This window comes from Xyrauchen texanus, chromosome 32 (assembly GCF_025860055.1).
Source record: "Xyrauchen texanus isolate HMW12.3.18 chromosome 32, RBS_HiC_50CHRs, whole genome shotgun sequence".
NCBI classification, from domain to species: domain Eukaryota; kingdom Metazoa; phylum Chordata; class Actinopteri; order Cypriniformes; family Catostomidae; genus Xyrauchen; species Xyrauchen texanus.
Window position 1 is genome coordinate 30567151 of NC_068307.1, and position 22233 is coordinate 30589383.

At 37.5% G+C, this 22233-nt stretch overlaps 1 protein-coding gene across 1 annotated transcript in view; it reads left to right on the forward strand.

Annotated features, from left to right (window-relative positions):
• Positions 1-22233, forward strand: part of LOC127625872 (CLIP-associating protein 1-B-like) — an 85980-nt gene that overhangs the window by 38690 nt on the left and 25057 nt on the right. The window contains exons 16-24 of the mRNA XM_052101298.1: positions 591-668; positions 1509-1676; positions 1775-1821; positions 2656-2826; positions 3708-3815; positions 14823-14981; positions 19249-19352; positions 21144-21167; positions 21378-21610. Of these exons, the coding sequence (XP_051957258.1) occupies positions 591-668; positions 1509-1676; positions 1775-1821; positions 2656-2826; positions 3708-3815; positions 14823-14981; positions 19249-19352; positions 21144-21167; positions 21378-21610 (1092 nt within the window). The remainder of the gene's footprint in view (positions 1-590; positions 669-1508; positions 1677-1774; positions 1822-2655; positions 2827-3707; positions 3816-14822; positions 14982-19248; positions 19353-21143; positions 21168-21377; positions 21611-22233) is intronic.

A 22233-nucleotide genomic window follows, 5' to 3' on the forward strand; every position in this document is an offset into this window, starting at 1 on the left:
ACACACACACACACACACACACACACACACACAACACATTCACTCACACACATGCACACATACACACACAACACACAACACATTCATTCACGCACATACACACACACACACACACACACACACAACACATACACACACACACACACACACACACACACACACACACACAACACATTCACTCACACACATGCACACATACACACACAACACACAACACACACAGTCGGAATTCCCAAGAGAGGTTTTAGTTTACACGTCCCATCGAGATGAGATAAGTGCACAAAGCTTTTTAACAATGATACACACACAATCGTACAGATTAGTAATGTTACTAATATTGCCACACATGTTCAGTACACTGCAGTGGAATTAATACCAGCTGTTGCCATGGCAATGCCTTCGATATCACCTTCAACAGCATTTTGTTTCCCTGGTTAATGGATCCAGAATCCGGTTTTGAGAGGTCTGCTGGGACAGCCAATTCATTGATTTGGGATCGTGTTCTGCTGTGGCGGAGCTTTGGCAGACAGGTTAAATGGACGCTGTATGGCTGTTGCAGTAAACGTTGTATTATGTTCTTTCGTCTACAGGCATGTGACTGTTCTCATGGAAACGATTAAGAAAGGAGTTCATGATGCCGATTCGGAAGCAAGATCCGTTGCAAGAAAGTGAGTGATTTCTGTATTTTATTCGGTGCTGTATAATAAAAACAAACATTCCGTACATAATTCATACGGGCACGTGGGCATTGGGACACAAATATATGACGTTATATATATATATAACTTTTGGGTGATACCAATTGCAAAGCATAATTGTTGTGGCGATAACTGATATTCAGCCCCAGACTTAATTCTGTTCTCATTTTTGGGATCAACATGTTGCTTTAGACATGGTAATGGTCTTATGGTGCATTCACATACAACGCGAAGAAAATGTTTGCCTCGCATTGCTCGCGCGAGTTTGACCGCTGGATTATAAACGTGTGTTTAAACTCGCGTTCTCGCGAGTAACGCGAACCCGCGAGTATTCCGGAAAAGGACAGGAGGAGGGCCTTCTACGATAGTAAAGTACAACCAATAGCTGGAATCAAGTAGTCACGCATATTTTCAGAACTTACCAGGTAGCCCAACTTCCTCGCTCACTTACAATTCGCATCTTTGCATTGATTTTGTATGTAATTGCACAGCGTGAAACGCTCGCTTCGCTTTGTATGTGAACGCACCATTAAAGAGAGGTAAAAGTACTACCAATAACCCGTTAACCTATATGCAGGTCGAGACTGAATCTGCAGTTTGTTTTAGAAATGTATGAAACGATGATGAATGTACGTTGCTCTTATTAGTAGCTGAACATTTTGGAATTTTATAGGAACTTTTTGAACAACAGTCAAGAAATGACGGTTAACTGTTTAGTAGTTTTGAATCCAAGCACAGGAAAAATGAGCCCGTACAGATTTTGCTCTTATATTTGCATTAACTTTAATGCATTTGATCATTTCATTCTAGATGTTACTGGGGTTTTCACGCACACTTCAGAAAAGAGGCGGAGCAGCTCTTTCAGGCGCTGGAACTGAACTATCAGAAAGCGCTTCAGTCTCATCTGAAGGGTTCGGACAGTATCATGTCACTGCCGCAGTCCGATCGCTCGTCCTCAAGCTCACAAGAGAGTTTAAAGTGAGAAAACCTGTTTATTATTGCTTTATTAATCACTCTGTAGTGTGCTAATGAGTTTCCACACTTGAATCGTTGTTTCTTTTATCACTCTTTTGTAGTCGTCCACTGTCAGCTAAAACGCCAGTCGGGAGCAACTTGAGCAGGAGTAAGAACATTTTGTCTGTCTTATAAAGAAACTGATGTGTTAAATAAGCAGTATAAGAGCATCTTTATATGTAGTGAGTTAAATGCTGTATGTCACAGGAGGTATTTTTCATTTACAATCAAAGCAAGTGTTCCCAAACGTTTAAAACAAGCTGCTAAAGAAAAAGTACCCCTTTTTCTCCCAATTTGGAATGCCCAATTCCCCCTATTAGTAGGCCCTCGTGGTAAGGCGGTTACTCGCCTCAATCCGGGTGGTGGAGGACAAGTCTCAGTTGTCTCCGCTTCTGAGACCGTCAATCCGCGCATCTGATCACGTGACTCATTGTGCATGACACCTCGGAGACTCACAGCATGTGGAGGCTCATGCTACTCTCCACGATACACACACAACTCACCACACGCCCCATTGAGTCGCAAGCTCAAATCCAGGGCGTGCTGAGTGACTCCAGTCAGGATTCCTAGGCAACCAAATTGGCCCGGTTGCTAGGGTGGGTAGAGTCACATGGGGTAACCTCCTCGTGGGCGCTATAAAGTTGTTCCTGCTCTCGGTGGGGCGTGTGGCGAGTTGTGCATGGATGCCACGGAGAATAGTGTGAAGCCTCCACACGCGCAACGTCTCCACGGTAACGCGCTCAACAATTCACGTGATAAGTTGCGCGGATTGACGGTCTCAGACGTGGAGGTATCTGAGATTTGTCCTCCACCACCCGGATTGAGGAGAGTCACTACGCCACCACGAGGACTTGGAGCGCATTGGGATTTGGGCATTCCAAATTGAGGAGAAAAGGGGAGAAAATCCCCCCCAAAAAATATCACATGGTTCTCTCTTTCTCAGCTAAAGCCGGGAGTTCTCGCGTGTCGTCCACGCCGGGCTCACTGCAACGATCGCGCAGTGACATCGACGTCAACGCTGCAGCCAGTGCCAAGTCACGAATGCCCACAGTACCCGCCGCTGCCCCCTTCAGCTCTGCCGCAGCATTGCCGCCCGGATCCTACGCCTCACTAGGTAAAACAAACATACAGAAATAAAGGGAAAGAAATTAGAGAGATGGAGAGCAGATGGGTGGAGGAGGTAAATGAGAGAAAGTCTTCTGAAGTCACATGATAGCTTTGATTGACAAAACGAATCGTCTGAACATCTTTCCTTCCCGTCGCCTCTCACATGCAATGATGCTAATGTCTGTTATTCACTTCCTCTATTTGTATTTGCTCAAAGATGCCACTGATAATGTGGAGGGTAAGATGTGTGTGTGAGTCTATAAGTATATTTATTTGAGGTTTGTGTCTCATAGACTCTCTCTCTGTTGTCTTCTGTTGTACTGTATACTGTTATACAGTTATACTGTATATAATGTTATAAATATTGTCAGTCGAGTGCTTCTTTGTTAGCTGTTCGCATGGACTGTTAGTGCTGTAAAGTTTCAGATAGTTAAGATTCTTTAATCTGTAGGTTTGACTGGAATATCTGTATTTGAGCATCAAATCTTTGTAAATCTCCAGAAATAATTGTAATATTGTATTTATCTTACATATAGAATCTTGCTATGATGTAAACATTTAAAGCTTGTATGCATCAAGCATGTTGTAGTAATCAGCAGAAGCGGTTAGTTCGTGTTTAACACGTTAATTAGCATGAATGTCTCTTTAAGAATGTTGACAGCATTTTTGTTCACAGTCTCAGTTTTGGCTTGTCGAGTATCAGTAAGTTGTTGTGTGTTCATACCATTTAATGCTGTTTTATGCATGAAAGTGTCTCTTTGGATTTAAAGGATAATAATATTTAGTAGCATTACATTTTTCTTGATTTCAATCATTTCTGAAATAATTTTTGTTTTTGTCAGTTCTAGTTATTGATTCTTAGTTTCCATGTTTTGCGTCTGTCTGCAGGCCGTGTGCGCACAAGACGACAGAGTTCAGAGACTGCTGCTGGGGGCGGAGCCTCTGTGACAGACAGCAGAGGGAGGAGCCGAGCCAAAATTGTGTCCCAATCACAACGTGAGTTTGCAAATGACATCATGCTGTTCATTAGAATTGTTACATACAGGATTTATATAAATAAATGATGTCATTTACGGCAATAAAGTATCCATCTTCACCAGAGAAACAGCACAGATATTGCATATTAAAGGGAAAGGTCACTAAAATCAGAACATTCTAACATTCGTTCTTATGCATTACACAAAGGAGATGTTTTATCGAATATTGCGGGCCGTCTTGTCAATACAATGGCAGTTTATTGTGACTCACTTTATCCCTTTAAGCTCTGAAGGTGTTTTTAAAGATTTTTTCTTTCTAAAATTAAAGACTTATAACATGAAAAAAAACGAACAAAACAAAACCAAGGAGGGTCAAGTGTTTGTTATCATTGTAAAGAAAACGTTTCACATTTTTTTAGTGATATAGATTATGATTTATTCTGAGACTCTCAGCCTAATAAACTGCTGGAATTTTTTTAAGCCAAAACTTTTTCTTTTTTTAAAATAAAACATTATATTGTAACATATTGCTTTGCTTTCTTTCCTAAGATGGAATGAAATAAATTTTGACAAGAAAAGAAGTATATATAGTGTCAAATTTCTGCACTTTTAAAATCTGTGATTAATCGCAGCTAACTACAAAAAAATATACGATTAATCGCAGCTAACTACAAAACATATACGATTAATCACAACAAACTAGAAAACATATGCAATTAATCGCAACTAACTACAAAAACACATGCAATTAATCACAACCAACTACAAAACACATGCGATTAATCACAACCAACGACAAAAACGTGCGCGGGTAATCGCGACAGACCACAAAAACGTACGCAGTTAATCGCGACTGACCACGCAAACATATGAGATCAATCGCAACCGACTGCAAAAACATGTGATTAATCGCAATTAACTGCAAAAACATTCGAGATTAATCGCAACTAGCTGCAAAAAGCGTATGCGATTGATCGCAACTAACTATAAAAGCATGCGATTAATCACACCTAACTACAAAACATATGTGATTAATCGCAACCAACTGCAAAATCATATGCGGGTAATCGCAAGCAACTGGGAAAACATATACGATTAATCGCGACTAACTAAAAACATATGCGATTAATCGCGACAAGCCAGGAACACATGCACTTAATCGCAACTAACTACAAAAACCATATGTGATTAATCGCAACTAACTACAAAAACATACGTGATTAATCGCAACTAACTACAAAAACACATGTGATTAATCGCAACCAACTACAAAAACATATGCGGTTAATCGCAGCTAACTACAAAAATATATACGGTTAATTGCAGCTAACAACAAAAACATATACGATTAATCGCAGCTAACTACAAAAACATATACGAGTAATTGCAGCTAACTACAAAAACATATACGAGTAATTGCAGCTAACTACAAAAACATATACGATTAATCGCAGCTAACTACAAAAACATATACGATTAATCGCAGCCAACCACAAAGCATATACGATTAATCGCAACTAACTACAAAAACAATATGCGATTAATCGCAACTAACTACAAAAACATATGTGATTAATCGCAACTAACTACAAAAACATATGCGATTAATCGCAACCAACTACAAAAACATATGCGGTTAATCGCAGCTAACTACAAAAAAAATATGGTTAATGCAGCTAACAACAAAAACATATACGATTAATAGCAGCTAACTACAAAACATATATGATTAATCACAGCTAACCACAAAAACATATACGATTAATCGCAGCTAACTACAAAACATATACAATTAATCGCAGCTAACCAACATAAACATATACGATTAATCGCAGCTAACTACAAAACATATACGATTAATCGCAGCCAACTACAAAAACATATACGATTAATCGCAACTAACTACAAAAACAATATGCGATTAATCGCAACTAACTACAAAAACATATGTGATTAATCGCAACCAACTACAAAAACATATGCGATTAATCGCAACCAACTACAAAAACATATGCGGTTAATCGCAGCTAACTACAAAAAAAATATGGTTAATGCAGCTAACAACAAAAACATATACGATTAATCGCAGCTAACTACAAAAACATATACGAGTAATTGCAGCTAACTACAAAAACATATACGATTAATTGCAGCTAACTACAAAAACATATACGATTAATCGCAGCTAACTACAAAAACATATACGATTAATCGCAGCGAACTACAAAAACATATACGATTAATCGCAGCGAACTACAAAAACACATATGATTAATCGCAGCAAACGACAAAAACATATACGATTAATCGCAGCTAACTACAAAACATACGATTAATCGCAGCTAACTAAAAAACATGTACGATTAATCGCAACCAACTACAAAAACATATACGATTAATTGCAGCTAACTACAAAAACATATACGATTAATCGCAGCTAACTACAAAAACATATACGATTAATCGCAGCCAACTGCAAAAACATATACGATTAATCGCAACCAACTACAAAAACAATATGCGATTAATCGCAACTAACTACAAAAACATATGTGATTAATCGCAACTAACTACAAAAACATATGCGATTAATCGCAACCAACTACAAAAACATATGCGGTTAATCGCAGCTAACTACAAAAAAAATATGGTTAATGCAGCTAACAACAAAAACATATACGATTAATCGCAGCTAACTACAAAACATATATGATTAATCACAGCTAACCACAAAAACATATACGATTAATCGCAGCTAACTACAAAAACATACGAGTAATTGCAGCTAACTACAAAAACATATACGATTAATTGCAGCTAACTACAAAAACATATACGATTAATTGCAGCTAACTACAAAAACATATACGATTAATCGCAGTTAACTACAAAAACATATACGATTAATCGCAGCGAACTACAAAAACATATACGATTAATCGCAGCGAACTACAAAAACACATATGATTAATCGCAGCAAACGACAAAAACATATACGATTAATCGCAGCTAACTACAAAACATAAGATTAATCGCAGCTAACTAAAAAACATGTACGATTAATTGCAGCTAACTACAAAAACATACGATTAATTGCAGCTAACTACAAAAACATACGCTTAACCGCAGCCAACTACAAAACATATATGATTAATCACAGCTAACTACAAAAACATATACGATTAATCGCAGCTAACTACAAAACATATACAATTAATCGCAGCTAATCACAAAAACATATACGATTAATCGCAGCTAACTACAAAACATATACGATTAATCGCAGCTAACTAAAAAAACATGTACGATTAATTGCAGCTAACTACAAAAACATATACAATTAATCGCAGCTAACTACAAAAACATGTACGATTAATTGCAGCTAACTACAAAAACATATACGATTAATTGCAGCTAACTACAAAAACATGTACGATTAATTGCAGCTAACTACAAAAACATATACGATTAATTGCAGCTAACAACAAAAACATATACGATTAATCGCAGCCAACTACAAAACATATATGATTAATCGCAGCTAACTACAAAATATATACGATTAATCGCAGCTAACTAAAAAAACATGTACGATTAATCGCAGCTAACTGCAAAAACATGTACGATTAATTGCAGCTAACAACAAAAACATATACGATTAATCGCAGCTAACTACAAAAACACATACGATTAATCACGATTAAAAAACATTTATTGACTAACAGCTCTTATTTTAACGTTTACTGATCAGCCACATTCATTTCCATTTTAAGTGCCATGCTGTAACCCAGAATTTGTATTTTTATTTGTAATTTTTTTTAAAGAAAAGGAGAGACTGGTCGAAATACATTTTGATGGTAATCAATATTATTACCCAAATGCTGTCGGGTTTGGGTTCTTTTTTAGCTTTAAAACGAGTCACTATCCACTGCTTTTGTATTAAAAAGACAGACGCGATATTCATTAACATCGAAACATACAGCTTTGGAACGACAAGAGGGTGAGTAAATGATGACATGAATTTCATTTTTGGTTGAACTATCCCTTTAAAACGTGAGCAATATCAGTGGCTGGTGATACAGTAGCATTATACTCACATGTTTTTGAAGCTGTAGACTGCATGTTAATATTCAATAAGATACAGTATGAATATCAAGCACATCTCTCTTCCTGTTCTGTGTCATTAACATCAGCATGCTTTACAGTCACTGGTTTACATTCTGATATCATGGTGTGTCCAGTGCATGGACTCATGGGTAACGTAGTTTCATAAATCTTTCACTGTTTGGCATCAAGGATCCAGATCGGCTAATCAAGCGGGGGGTAAAACTCACGGTACGCATTAAAACACATGGATTCACATCTGCATGTTTCCCATAATGAAAGATTGGATGTGTTCAGAATAGCATACAGGCATACTACTCTTACGATCTCTACAGTGTGTACTATGTATAATATGACCAAGTACATTTAATAAATAATAATTATATTACAAGTGACATTTCCCTTGATTTTTCAAGCATGCTCTTCACTGTCACTCGGTTAACAAGGACACTCACTTTTGAAAAACTTTATTAGGGGTAAATTGTTTGGTGTGGTGGAAAAGTTGTAATTTTGAAAAATTTATAGAAATAATTTTGACACAATAAATATTTAAATGGTTTCTGTTTATTTCACCTTTTTTACATGATCATAGTTTTAATCATGTAATAATTGGTATTTTTATAATGTATTTTCATAGTTTAATATTGAAAGTCTGGGTCTTAGATAAAACAGGTAAATCTACACATAAAAGGCCTTTAAAAAAGTGCCAAAAATAAATGATGAAGGCCTTGATCAAGGCATGAAGTTTCCAAGTCTGTTTTAATGAGACCTTCATGGAGGGGCAAGAAAAAGTATGTGAACCCTTTGGAATTTCCTACATTTATGTATAAATTTGTCTTAAAGTCTGGTTTATCTTCATCTAAGTTACAATAATGAACAAACACAACCTGTTTAACTAATAACACATTATTGTATTGTTCTTGTACATTCTGAACACATCGTTAAAAATTCAAGAAGTGGCCGTTAGTTATTCATCTGTTCACAGTGAGACAAACTGTCAATAAATGGAGAAGATTAAGTACTATAGGTACTCTCTCTAGAAGTGGCCGTTAGATATTCATCTGTTCACAGTGAGACAAACTGTCAATAAATGGAGAAGATTAAGTACTATAGGTACTCTCTCTAGAAGTGGCCGTTAGATATTCATCTGTTCACAGTGAGACAAACTGTCTATAAATGGAGATGATTTAGTACTATAGGTATTCTCTCTAGAAGTGGCCGTTAGATATTCATCTGTCCACAGTGAGACAAACTGTCTATAAATGGAGATGATTAAGTACTATAGGTACTCTCACTAGAAGTGGCCGTTAGATATTCATCTGTTCACAGTGAGACAAACTGTCTATAAATGGAGATGATTAAGTACTATATGTACTCTCTCTAGAAGTGGCCGTTAGATATTCATCTGTTCACAGTGAGACAAACTGTCAATAAATGGAGATGATTAAGTACTATAGGTACTCTCTCTAGAAGTGGCCGTTAGATATTCATCTGTTCACAGTGAGACAAACTGTCTATAAATGGAGATGATTTAGTACTATAGGTACTCTCTCTAGAAGTGGCCGTTAGATATTCATCTGTTCACAGTGAGACAAACTGTCAATAAATGGAGATGATTTAGTACTATAGGTACTCTCTCTAGAAGTGGCCGTTAGATATTCATCTGTCCACAGTTAGACAAACTGTCTATAAATGGAGATGATTTAGTACTATAGGTACTCTCTCTAGAAGTGGCCGTTAGATATTCATCTGTTCACAGTGAGACAAACTGTCAATAAATGGAGATGATTAAGTACTATAGGTACTCTCTCTAGAAGTGGCCAGTTAGATATTCATCTGTCCACAGTGAGACAAACTGTCTATAAATGGAGATGATTTAGTACTATAGGTACTCTCTCAGAAGTGGCCGTTAGATATTCATCTGTTCACAGTGAGACAAACTGTCTATAAATGGAGATGATTTAGTACTATAGGTACTCTCTCTAGAAGTGGCCGTTAGATATTCATCTGTTCACAGTGAGACAAACTGTCAATAAATGGAGATGATTTAGTACTATAGGTACTCTCTCTAGAAGTGGCCGTTAGATATTCATCTGTCCACAGTTAGACAAACTGTCTATAAATGGAGATGATTTAGTACTATAGGTACTCTCTCTAGAAGTGGCCGTTAGATATTCATCTGTTCACAGTGAGACAAACTGTCAATAAATGGAGATGATTAAGTACTATAGGTACTCTCTCTAGAAGTGGCCGTTAGATATTCATCTGTTCACAGTGAGACAAACTGTCTATAAATGGAGATGATTTAGTACTATAGGTACTCTCTCTAGAAGTGGCCGTTAGATATTCATCTGTTCACAGTGAGACAAACTGTCTATAAATGGAGATGATTTAGTACTATAGGTACTCTCTCTAGAAGTGGCCATTAGATATTCATCTGTTCACAGTGAGACAAACTGTCTATAAATGGAGATGATTAAGTACTATAGGTACTCTCTCTAGAAGTGGCCGTTAGATATTCATCTGTTCACAGTGAGACAAACTGTCTATAAATGGAGATGATTAAGTACTATAGGTACTCTCTCTAGAAGTGGCCGTTAGATATTCATCTGTTCACAGTGAGACAAACTGTCTATAAATGGAGATGATTAAGTACTATAGGTACTCTCACTAGAAGTGGCCGTTAGATATTCATCTGTCCACAGTTAGACAAACTGTCTATAAATGGAGATGATTTAGTACTATAGGTACTCTCACTAGAAGTGGCCGTTAGATATTCATCTGTTCACAGTTAGACAAACTGTCTATAAATGTAGATGATTAAGTACTATAGGTACTCTCTCTAGAAGTGGCCGTTAGATATTCATCTGTTCACAGTTAGACAAACTGTCTATAAATGGAGATGATTTAGTACTATAGGTACTCTCTCTAGAAGTGGCCGTTAGATATTCATCTGTCCACAGTGAGACAAACTGTCTATAAATGGAGATGATTTAGTACTATAGGTACTCTCTCTAGAAGTGGCCGTTAGATATTCATCTGTTCACAGTGAGACAAACTGTCTATAAATGGAGATGATTTAGTACTATAGGTACTCTCTCTAGAAGTGGCCGTTAGATATTCATCTGTTCACAGTGAGACAAACTGTCAATTAATGGAGATGATTTAGTACTATAGGTACTCTCTCTAGAAGTGGCCGTTAGATATTCATCTGTCCACAGTTAGACAAACTGTCTATAAATGGAGATGATTTAGTACTATAGGTACTCTCTCTAGAAGTGGCCGTTAGATATTCATCTGTTCACAGTGAGACAAACTGTCAATAAATGGAGATGATTAAGTACTATAGGTACTCTCTCTAGAAGTGGCCGTTAGATATTCATCTGTTCACAGTGAGACAAACTGTCTATAAATGGAGATGATTAAGTACTATAGGTACTCTCTCTAGAAGTGGCCGTTAGATATTCATCTGTTCACAGTGAGACAAACTGTCTATAAATGGAGATGATTTAGTACTATAGGTACTCTCTCTAGAAGTGGCCGTTAGATATTCATCTGTTCACAGTGAGACAAACTGTCAATAAATGGAGATGATTTAGTACTATAGGTACTCTCTCTAGAAGTGGCCGTTAGATATTCATCTGTCCACAGTTAGACAAACTGTCTATAAATGGAGATGATTTAGTACTATAGGTACTCTCTCTAGAAGTGGCCGTTAGATATTCATCTGTTCAAAGTGAGACAAACTGTCAATAAATGGAGATGATTAAGTACTATAGGTACTCTCTCTAGAAGTGGCCGTTAGATATTCATCTGTCCACAGTGAGACAAACTGTCTATAAATGGAGATGATTTAGTACTATAGGTACTCTCTCTAGAAGTGGCCGTTAGATATTCATCTGTCCACAGTTAGACAAACTGTCTATAAATGGAGATGATTTAGTACTATAGGTACTCTCTCTAGAAGTGGCCGTTAGATATTCATCTGTCCACAGTTAGACAAACTGTCTATAAATGGAGATGATTTAGTACTATAGGTACTCTCTCTAGAAGTGGCCGTTAGATATTCATCTGTTCACAGTGAGACAAACTGTCAATAAATGGAGATGATTAAGTACTATAGGTACTCTCTCTAGAAGTGGCCGTTAGATATTCATCTGTCCACAGTGAGACAAACTGTCTATAAATGGAGATGATTTAGTACTATAGGTACTCTCTCTAGAAGTGGCCGTTAGATATTCATCTGTTCACAGTGAGACAAACTGTCTATAAATGGAGATGATTTAGTACTATAGGTACTCTCTCTAGAAGTGGCCGTTAGATATTCATCTGTTCACAGTGAGACAGACTGTCTATAAATGGAGATGATTTAGTACTATAGGTACTCTCTCTAGAAGTGGCCGTTAGATATTCATCTGTTCACAGTGAGACAAACTGTCAATAAATGGAGATGATTTAGTACTATAGGTACTCTCTCTAGAAGTGGCCGTTAGATATTCATCTGTTCACAGTGAGACAAACTGTCTATAAATGGAGATGATTAAGTACTATAGGTACTCTCTCTAGAAGTGGCCGTTAGATATTCATCTGTTCACAGTGAGACAAACTGTCTATAAATGGAGATGATTTAGTACTATAGGTACTCTCTCTAGAAGTGGCCGTTAGATATTCATCTGTCCACAGTTAGACAAACTGTCTATAAATGTAGATGATTAAGTACTATAGGTACTCTCTCTAGAAGTGGCCGTTAGATATTCATCTGTTCACAGTTAGACAAACTGTCTATAAATGGAGATGATTTAGTACTATAGGTACTCTCTCTAGAAGTGGCCGTTAGATATTCATCTGTCCACAGTGAGACAAACTGTCTATAAATGGAGATGATTTAGTACTATAGGTACTCTCTCTAGAAGTGGCTGTTAGATATTCATCTGTCAACAGTTAGACAAACTGTCTATAAATGGAAATGATTTAGTACTATAGGTACTCTCTCTAGAAGTGGCCGTTAGATATTCATCTGTCAACAGTTAGACAAACTGTCTATAAATGGAGATGATTTAGTACTATAGGTACTCTCTCTAGAAGTGGCCGTTAGATATTCATCTGTTCACAGTTAGACAAACTGTCTATAAATGGAAATGATTTAGTACTATAGGTACTCTCTCTAGAAGTGGCCGTTAGATATTCATCTGTCAACAGTTAGACAAACTGTCTATAAATGGAGATGATTTAGTACTATAGGTACTCTCTCTAGAAGTGGCCGTTAGATATTCATCTGTCCACAGTTAGACAAACTGTCTATAAATGGAGATGATTTAGTACTATAGGTACTCTCTCTAGAAGTGGCCGTTAGATATTCATCTGTTCACAGTTTGACAAACTGTCTATAAATGGAGATGATTTAGTACTATAGGTACTCTCTCTAGAAGTGGCCGTTAGATATTCAATTGTCCACAGTTAGACAAACTGTCTATAAATGGAGATGATTAAGTACTATAGGTACTCTCACTAGAAGTGGCCGTTAGATATTCATCTGTCCACAGTTAGACAAACTGTCTATAAATGGAGGTGATTTAGTGCTATAGGTACTCTCACTAGAAGTGGCCGTCCAGTCAAGACGACTCAAAGGGAACACCGCGGAATGATCAATGAGGTAAAGAAGAACACAAGAGTGACATATGAAGATTTGAAGGAATCACTGGAACTGGTTAACATCTCTGTTCATGAGTCTACTGTACAGAAAACATTAAACAGATATGGTGTTCATTGCAGGACATCATGAATGAAGCCACTTCTTTCCAACAAAAACATTGCTGCACACCTGAAGTTATTATATTATGAAAATATTTTGTAGACTGGTGAAACTACGGTTTAATTTTTTGGGAAGAACATGCAGCTCTACATATGGCATGAAAACATCATCCCAGCGGTGAAGTACGGTGGAGGAGCATCATGATTTGGGGCTGCGTTGCTGCTTCGGGGTCTGGAACGCTTGAAATCATCGAGGAAAAAATGAATTTCCAAGATTATCAAGATATCCGACAGGATAATGTCAGGGTGTCTGTGTGCCAGCTGAAGCTCAGTAGAAGTTGGGTGATGCAGCAGGACAATGACCCTAAACATAGAAGTAAATCCACTACAGAAAAAGAAAATCCATCTTTTGGAGTCCAGATCTTAACCCAATAGAGATGCTGTGGAATGACCTCAAGAGAGACGTTCATACCAGATATCCCAAGAATATGTCTGATCTGAATTAGTTCTGTGAGGAAGATTGGTCTAATATTTCTTCTGAATGTTCCGATACCGGAAACACTTGATTGAGTTTATTGATGCCAAAAGAGGATCAACCAGTTATTATATCCAAGTGTTCACTTACTTTTTCCACAGCACTGTGAATGTTTAATGGGATGTATTCAGTAAAGACATGAAAGATAATAATTGTTTGTGTGTTGTTCGCTTAAGCACATTGTGTTTGTCTATACTCGTGACTTTTATGAAGATCAGATCACATTTTATGACCAATTAATGCAGAAAACCAGCTGATTCCAAAGGGTGCACATACTTTTTCTTGCCATATATAACAATATTTTTTTTTTGTATCTGTTCATTTGAAGAATAATAAACCCTGTGCAATGAAAGTGATCAAACATGAAGAAACATTCATATACTGAGCAGTATATATTCTGAACCACCGTGAAAGTGCTTCATGACCTGTCCAGCAACCAAACCTTTATTGTTGTTTGTCATTGTTGTGTTTCAGTGTTCAGTCATGCATTTATTAATAGTGTGTTGAAGCCATTGTTTCTTTGTATTTGTGTTCACTGCATGTGCTATCAGCCTGTGATTTATTACAGATACTGTATATTTACTTTGGCATTGACATTATTATTTATCAGGTATCTTTTAACTGTGTGTGTTGTAGCTGGCAGTCGGTCTAGCTCACCTGGGAAGCTGTTGGCTCATTCTTATGGAAGAACTCCTCGCATCCCTGGATCCAATGGAAAGGCATCAGATAAACGCAGCAAAATTCCCTGGAGTCACGGCTGCAGTCGAGAGACCAGCCCGACCTGCAGCAGAGAGGGTAAAACACATAATACATATAAATCAATGTACACTATAGTATGCACTTATAGTACACTAGAAGAAGTCTGCACGGACATTAAGTCCATACTGTGTGCCGTGTGACCGTTTAATTTGAAGCCCGAACCCTGAAATTGCTCCCTCTCTTATAATTTCTTCTCCAAGAAGCAAGTACATTTGTTACAGTATGCTGTATGTTATTTAAGGAAGATTGATAACAGTATAGTAACAGTAAACATACACAGTTTTAACGGGCAACTGTGGTAATAAACCGCTGTGTGCATTTTCCATTTCCCTTTTTGATTTGCAACCAGTAGCACCTAATAAACATGCAAAAGAAAAAAAAAACTTTATAGAGCTAATTGTTTCCTAATATTGATGTCCACATACGTGGACAGCGGGACTACGCTGTGACATTTTAAATAACACTAAGCTATAGAAAGTCCTGTTTTTTTCATCTAACATGTTGAGTGATCCAAACATCATCTGCAGCTGAAACTGAACTTTAAATAGGAAGTTTGGATTGAACGCACTTAACTGCATAGAGAGCTTTAGGATGCTCCCTTGCTCCCTATGTAGTGAATGACTTAACATCCAGTGTGCTGTCTGTCTGCACTGGTCTCAGAACAGTTATATAGAGCTATAGGATGCTCCCTTGCTCCTTGTGTAGTGAATGACTTAACCTCCAGTGTGCTGTCTGTCTGCACTGGTCTCAGAACAGTTATATAGAGCTATAGGATGCTCCCTTGCTCCTTGTGTAGTGAATGACTTAACCTCCAGTGTGCTGTCTGTCTGCACTGGTCTCAGAACAGTTATAGGAGAGCTATAGGATGCTCCCTTGCTCCCTGTGTAGTGAATGACTTAACCTCCAGTGTGCTGTCTGTCTGCACTGATCTCAGAACAGTTATATAGAGCTATAGGATGCTCCCTTGCTCCCTGTGTAGTGAATGACTTAACCTCCAGTGTGCTGTCTGTCTGCACTGGTCTCAGAACAGTTATAGAGAGCTATAGGATGCTCCCTTGCTCCCTATGTAGTGAATGACTTAACCTCCAGTGTGCTGTCTGTCTGCACTGGTCTCAGAACAGTTATATAGAGCTATAGGATGCACCCTTGCTCCTTGTGTAGTGAATGACTTAACCTCCAGTGTGCTGTCTGTCTGCACTGGTCTCAGAACAGTTATAGAGAGCTATAGGATGCTCCCTTGCTCCCTGTGTAGTGAATGACTTAACCTCCAGTGTGCTGTCTGTCTGCACTGGTCTCAGACCAGTTTGAAATGCATGTTATTTTCATCCTAATCCATATAAATCCTCTGAAAGACACATTTTCCAGTTTTTGGATGAACTTATTGATTCTCAGAGTGATAATTCACAATAAATATAATTTTGAGGAAACGCAGAGCTGGTTTCCACGTATGTGGACATCATGTTTATCAGCCCGCCAATGTGCGAAAAATAAACAGATTTTTTAAAGTGGCATATCAAACGAAACTAGAGATGCTACTCTTTACAGCCAAACAGGTTACAATGAAAAAAACCTAAAGGGATATCTTATCAGAGGCACTTTTCTCTGCTCTGCACCCACTGGAGCTCTTCAAGGATATCGACCGCATGCTGTTGTGTCACATGACTCGGTGCGGCAGAAGTTTAACCCTTTAGATGACAGTGTAGCGTCTTGCGAACAGGATTCAGTCGGTTTAAATGTATTGTTTAAAAGTAATGCTTTGCGTATTGTGAAGCCAAACTGCAACGTCCACACAATTGGACATGGGGTCTCACGAGGTGAAATGTAGATTATATTATCAAAATATGTATAATAATAGATTGATCTGATTGGTCCGCTCCTTCATGACGATTAAAAAGATATGTGAGGTAGCGTCGCATTTTCTCCTTCATTGTTTAAGATCTCTGCATCATCTCACGTTGTATTTGGGCTTGTTTTAATTGGGAACATCTGTTGTTTTTATATTCTGTTTATGTTTCATGAAGTTACAAGCGAAATGCAACAAAGGCCACAGCAGCGTTATTAATTCATTTGATATTTTATTTTTCCCAGCGTGGAGCATCAAAGAATGGAAAAATATGTATTTATTAATATTTAAGTGACTCAAGATATGTATCTCTTCAGTATGTATCATAAATAATATGTGCCACCTCGTTGTCCACTGTGTAGAGGCTACGGCGTAGATTCAACACTGAAGTCTAAATCTTTACTTTCAGTTCTTCTATTTTACCATTTAAACATCCTGATTGAATCACACCTCACCTTCTGAGCTCCTTTAAACTCTAATCCTCTGTGCTGACTCAATCCTGCTGTCATATTCTACCTGCACGTCTTTCCCTCTGTTCTGCCCTGTTACTGTACTGCTGTGTGTGTGTGTGTGTGTGTGTGTGTGTGTGTGTGTGTGTGTGTGTGTCAGTGAGGGGCAGTCGTATCCCGAGGCCCAGTATGAGCCAGGGTTGTAGTCGTGATACGAGTCGTGAGAGCAGCAGAGACACTAGTCCGGCTCGAGGGTTCAGTCCGCTCGGTAAGACACCCAACATCACACACACTGGATGTCTGTTGGGTTTAACAGCTGCTGTTTAGTTGTTTGTGTTTAAAGGGTTCATATCACAATTTTTTTGAGAGCCACTTACAGTATAATGTAAGTGAGCCTTACAATAAATCAGTCCGCCCTCACAATAAAAGCAACACACCCTTTGCATGTGAAAAGAGTAACAGCGTGTTGCTGCGCTCACACACAGGCTGCGGGTTTGCTGTCTGGTTCGACCAACAGCAAAGCTGCATGACATTGTGACACATTCATCTAAAATGTGCCCCTCAAACTATTCAGAACTGAACTGATCAGGGATCTGCAGAGCTGTAGGTGCTACACACAGTCAGGAACAGCACAAGGTTTGGCGAACATTCCCTCATTTTACACTTATTGTCAGTTCTTCTGGTGGGAATAATTGTATTTATCTTGCTTCCTCATTATTACCTCACCGGCCAAATATCTGATCACGCAAAAGGCACTATTGAAGTGTAAATATTGATGTATTCATCACCTGTTGTCAAAGAGTTGTGCATGTTTAGAACGAGTCTCTTTTTTAACTACTGAAAAAAATACATTTCTCGTGATATGATCCCTTTAATTCGCTTTTATCGAAGCATTTCTCTTTCACCTTTTATTTCTCCTGCAACTCTAAAATCTGACCTCTTCATTTCATATATTTCATTCCTAAATGAACCTCTGTGCACTATATCTCCAAATATTTCAGTCTTTAAGAGGTACACATTTTAGTTGCTTTGTGTAATCTTTCAATAGTGCACATGTTACAAATTCAGAATAAATGTGAAATATTTCATTCTAAATAATCAACAAAATTATTTTTAATTGTTTTAAACTTAGCAAAGTTGTGCATATTTAAATAAATCTTACTGAAACCATTTGTTCAATCTTACTTTGCAAGGAATCATTTTTTGGAGTGTTTTATGAGCTAAAAGAAAAGTATTCTTGTATATGTATAAAATGTACTTTTGTTTAACTAAATGTAAAGTTTTGCTTCTGGAATGTGTGTCACATGCCTCCTGATTATTCCCAGCATCCCACAGACACTCGCGGTCCACTAGCGCACTGACGAGTGACAGCCTGCAGACAGGTGACTAGCATGTCATCTGGGTCACGGCACCATATCTCAGTTACCAGATTATTCAACAGGCCTCATATTAAACTGTTTAGAAATGCAGATACCGGTCACATCCAGGACTAGTGCAGGTCTCAAGAGAATGATGTGTGTATAACACACACACGGTGGTGCCAGACGCACAAGCACAGTTCCCCACAGAACCCTTGAGCTGTTTAACAGTGTAACAATACGGCTCATTAGTCCTGGATGTCAACTGGAAACATTTTTCCACTGTGTTTATTTTGTAACTTTTGATTCATGTCAGAATGTTTGTTTTTTATTGTTGTGCATTTTTTTGGCCTTCGTGTTTCAGTTGAAAAATTGTTTTTTGGCATTGCTTAACCTTTTTTAACTGATTAGGATTTCAGTTTTATTGTTTTGAATTGTGTTGTTGTGCTTGATACATTTATGTTGAGTTTCTTGTCATTATATTCCTTTATTTTTTTCATTTATTTAGATTATTGATTGATTGCATTGTTTGTTTATGGCATGTTGTCAAATGCATTTAATTAGCATTTACACAGGGTAGTTTGGTGTGTGATAATTAATTAGATGCATGTTACGACTTCACAAGTAATGTACTAATCTTCTCTATCTCTCAGATCAGTTTGGTCTGATTCATCACGCTCGTATCTCGGCGTCTGTTAATGCCATGCGGATCTTGAACACGGGCACAGAGGTAGAAGCTGCTGTAGCAGACGCTCTGGTGAGATTCATCACCATTTATTCATACACTTGTACATACACACATGCTCAGTCCTGAGATACTTCACAAACAAACAAATATTCAGTTCTGAAAAGTGTTAATTGTTGCACATTTTCTGTGTTTACTATATGCAAATTGTTGAACTAATGGGTTAATCAGATAAAATATCAATGGAATAATAATATTAATAATAATACATTATATTTGTATAGCACCTTTCATTGATCAAGTGCAGCTCAAAGTGAGTAAGTGCATTTAAATAAAGTATTAAAAAATTATAACAAAATATCAAAGCTAAATAATGGTACCATATAATATATAAATCATTTAAGCAAAAATTGAGTAAAACATTAATTTAGACAAAAATAAAATAAAAGTCATTTTTTACATGTAAAAAAAAAATAAATAAATAAACACCTACCAGTAAAAATTAGCACCCAACATGTATTCAATATTTATGATTTTATATATATATATATTTTCATTAAAATACATTTTATTCTTGTTCAGGGTTCCGATACATCCTGGAAAACTTGAAATATTGCAGTGCAGTTTTCCAGTCATGGAAAATTAGTAAAATACCTAAATGTCCTTGAAAATATTTTAGTATAATTAAACTTTTTGACTGTGTGGCCTACATGGTTTTTCTTACATGTACAAAAACAAGGTAACGATTGGGACTTGGGATAGGTGTCAAATACACAAATAAGTATCGTTTTGTCACTTGCAGCAGCTGCACATTGTCAGTGTCAGCAGAGGACTGTCATGAATGAAGCCCTGTCACGTACAGTACATTCTCTGCTCATCGGATTTTTTCGTTCTACCACAGCTGCTGTGTTTTACGATGTAAACATTGGACAATAGGCGACGGGCAGACTGCTGATTTATTTGAAAATGAGTTCACAACCCGAGGTGTTTTTGTAGTGATGCGGCTATTATACCTCGGGATGTGAACTCATTTTTAATAATTGAATGATTCGAGTCGGCTTATATCACAGTTACCACGTTAGACCCAATGATTTACACGATGTGGAAAACTCGGCCGGAATTGCTGAATCCAGTCATAAAAATGGAGCCATAAAACTCAGAATGTCTCAAAATTTGACATAATTGGGACTAAATAGAATGTTTGAATGCACAAATAATCAAATGATAACTGTGATGTATGTCTTAGTGTGATTATTAAACACTGAGGCTGCAATTTAATTAAATAAATATATAATCTGCATGTGCTGCACACTTCTAAATGAATTTCTGTAATGAATTCAGAAAACAAAATAACCATTCAATAACCACAATATACATAATGATATTATCAACTCTTGTGCGTTTTTGCTTAAATATTACACCTGCTGTTCAAATAAAATGTCCTGGGAATGCTCTGGAAAATGCCTTGAAAAGAGCGGGAACCCTATTGTTGATCCTATTGTCATTATATGAAAATGCAATGTGTGTAATCTGGCTCAACATTGCTCAAATGTCCAGAATACTAGACAACACATTTTCACTTCTATTTTGTTGTAATAGTAAAATAAATGTTTGCCATTTCTTGTTTCTTATTTTAGAGTATCATTCTATAAAGAAAATGTACAGTATGTTTATTTCAGTGTGTATTTCATATAAATGGGATTATTTGGTGGAAAAAATATACTTTTGACACATTCTACAAAGTGCGGAGTATCATGTTATTATTTCTAATCTAACCCCCCCCCCCCCCAATAAATCCCCATTATATTCATATTATTTGTGCTTGTCTTTTCTTCTCTCGATGTGTTTGTGTGACCTCATCAGCTGTTAGGCGACTCCAGGAATAAGGTAGTTATTATTTATTCACATTAGACTGTGCCACTTTTCAAAATCATTATTTCACTTGATCTATTCGATTTATTACTGATATCTGTGAGATTCCAGTCAAACTCTATACATGGGTGAATCTGCGTGCATGGTTTTATAATCTCAATAATAAAATAAAAACGTTATTATTTGGATGATGTCATGATATCATTTATTCCTCCTCTGTTGTAGCCGAGGCCGATGCGCCGCCGTTATGAGTCTCCTGGCATGTACTCTGATGATGATGCCAACAGTGACGCGTCCAGCGCGTGTTCAGACCGCTCTTATGGAGGGATCCCGCATTACCTGCGTCAGACGGAGGACGTGGCTGAAGTTCTGAATCATTGCGCCAGCTCCAACTGGTCTGAGCGGAAGGAAGGGCTGTTGGGACTCCAGAACCTTCTGAAGAGCCAAAGAGTCCTCAGGTAACAAGATACTGAGTTCTGCAAGCATTGTCAATAAGTATTACACTCACTTAAAGGATTATTAGGAACACCTGTTCAATTTCTCATTAATGCAATTATCTAATCAACCAATCACATGGCAGTTGCTTCAATGCATTTAGGGGTGTGGTCCTGGTCAAGACAATGTCCTGAACTCCAAACTGAATGTCAGAATGGGAAAGAAAGGTGATTTAAGCAATTTTGAGCGTGGCATGGTTGTTGGTGCCAGACGGGCCGGTCTGAGTATTTCACAATCTGCTCAGTTACTGGGATTTTCACGCACAACCATTTCTAGGGTTTACAAAGAATGGTGTGAAAAGGAAAAACATCCAGTATGCGGCAGTCCTGTGGGCTGAAAATGCCTTGTTCATGCTAGAGGTCAGAGGAGAATGGGCCGACTGATTCAAACTGATAGAAGAGCAACTTTGCCTGAAATAACCACTCGTTACAACCGAGGTATGCAGCAAAGCATTTGTGAAGCCACAACACACACAACCTTGAGGCGGATGGGCTACAACAGCAGAAGACCCCACCGGGTACCACTCATCTCCACTACAAATAGGAAAAAGAGGCTACAATTTGCAAGAGCTCACCAAAATTGGACA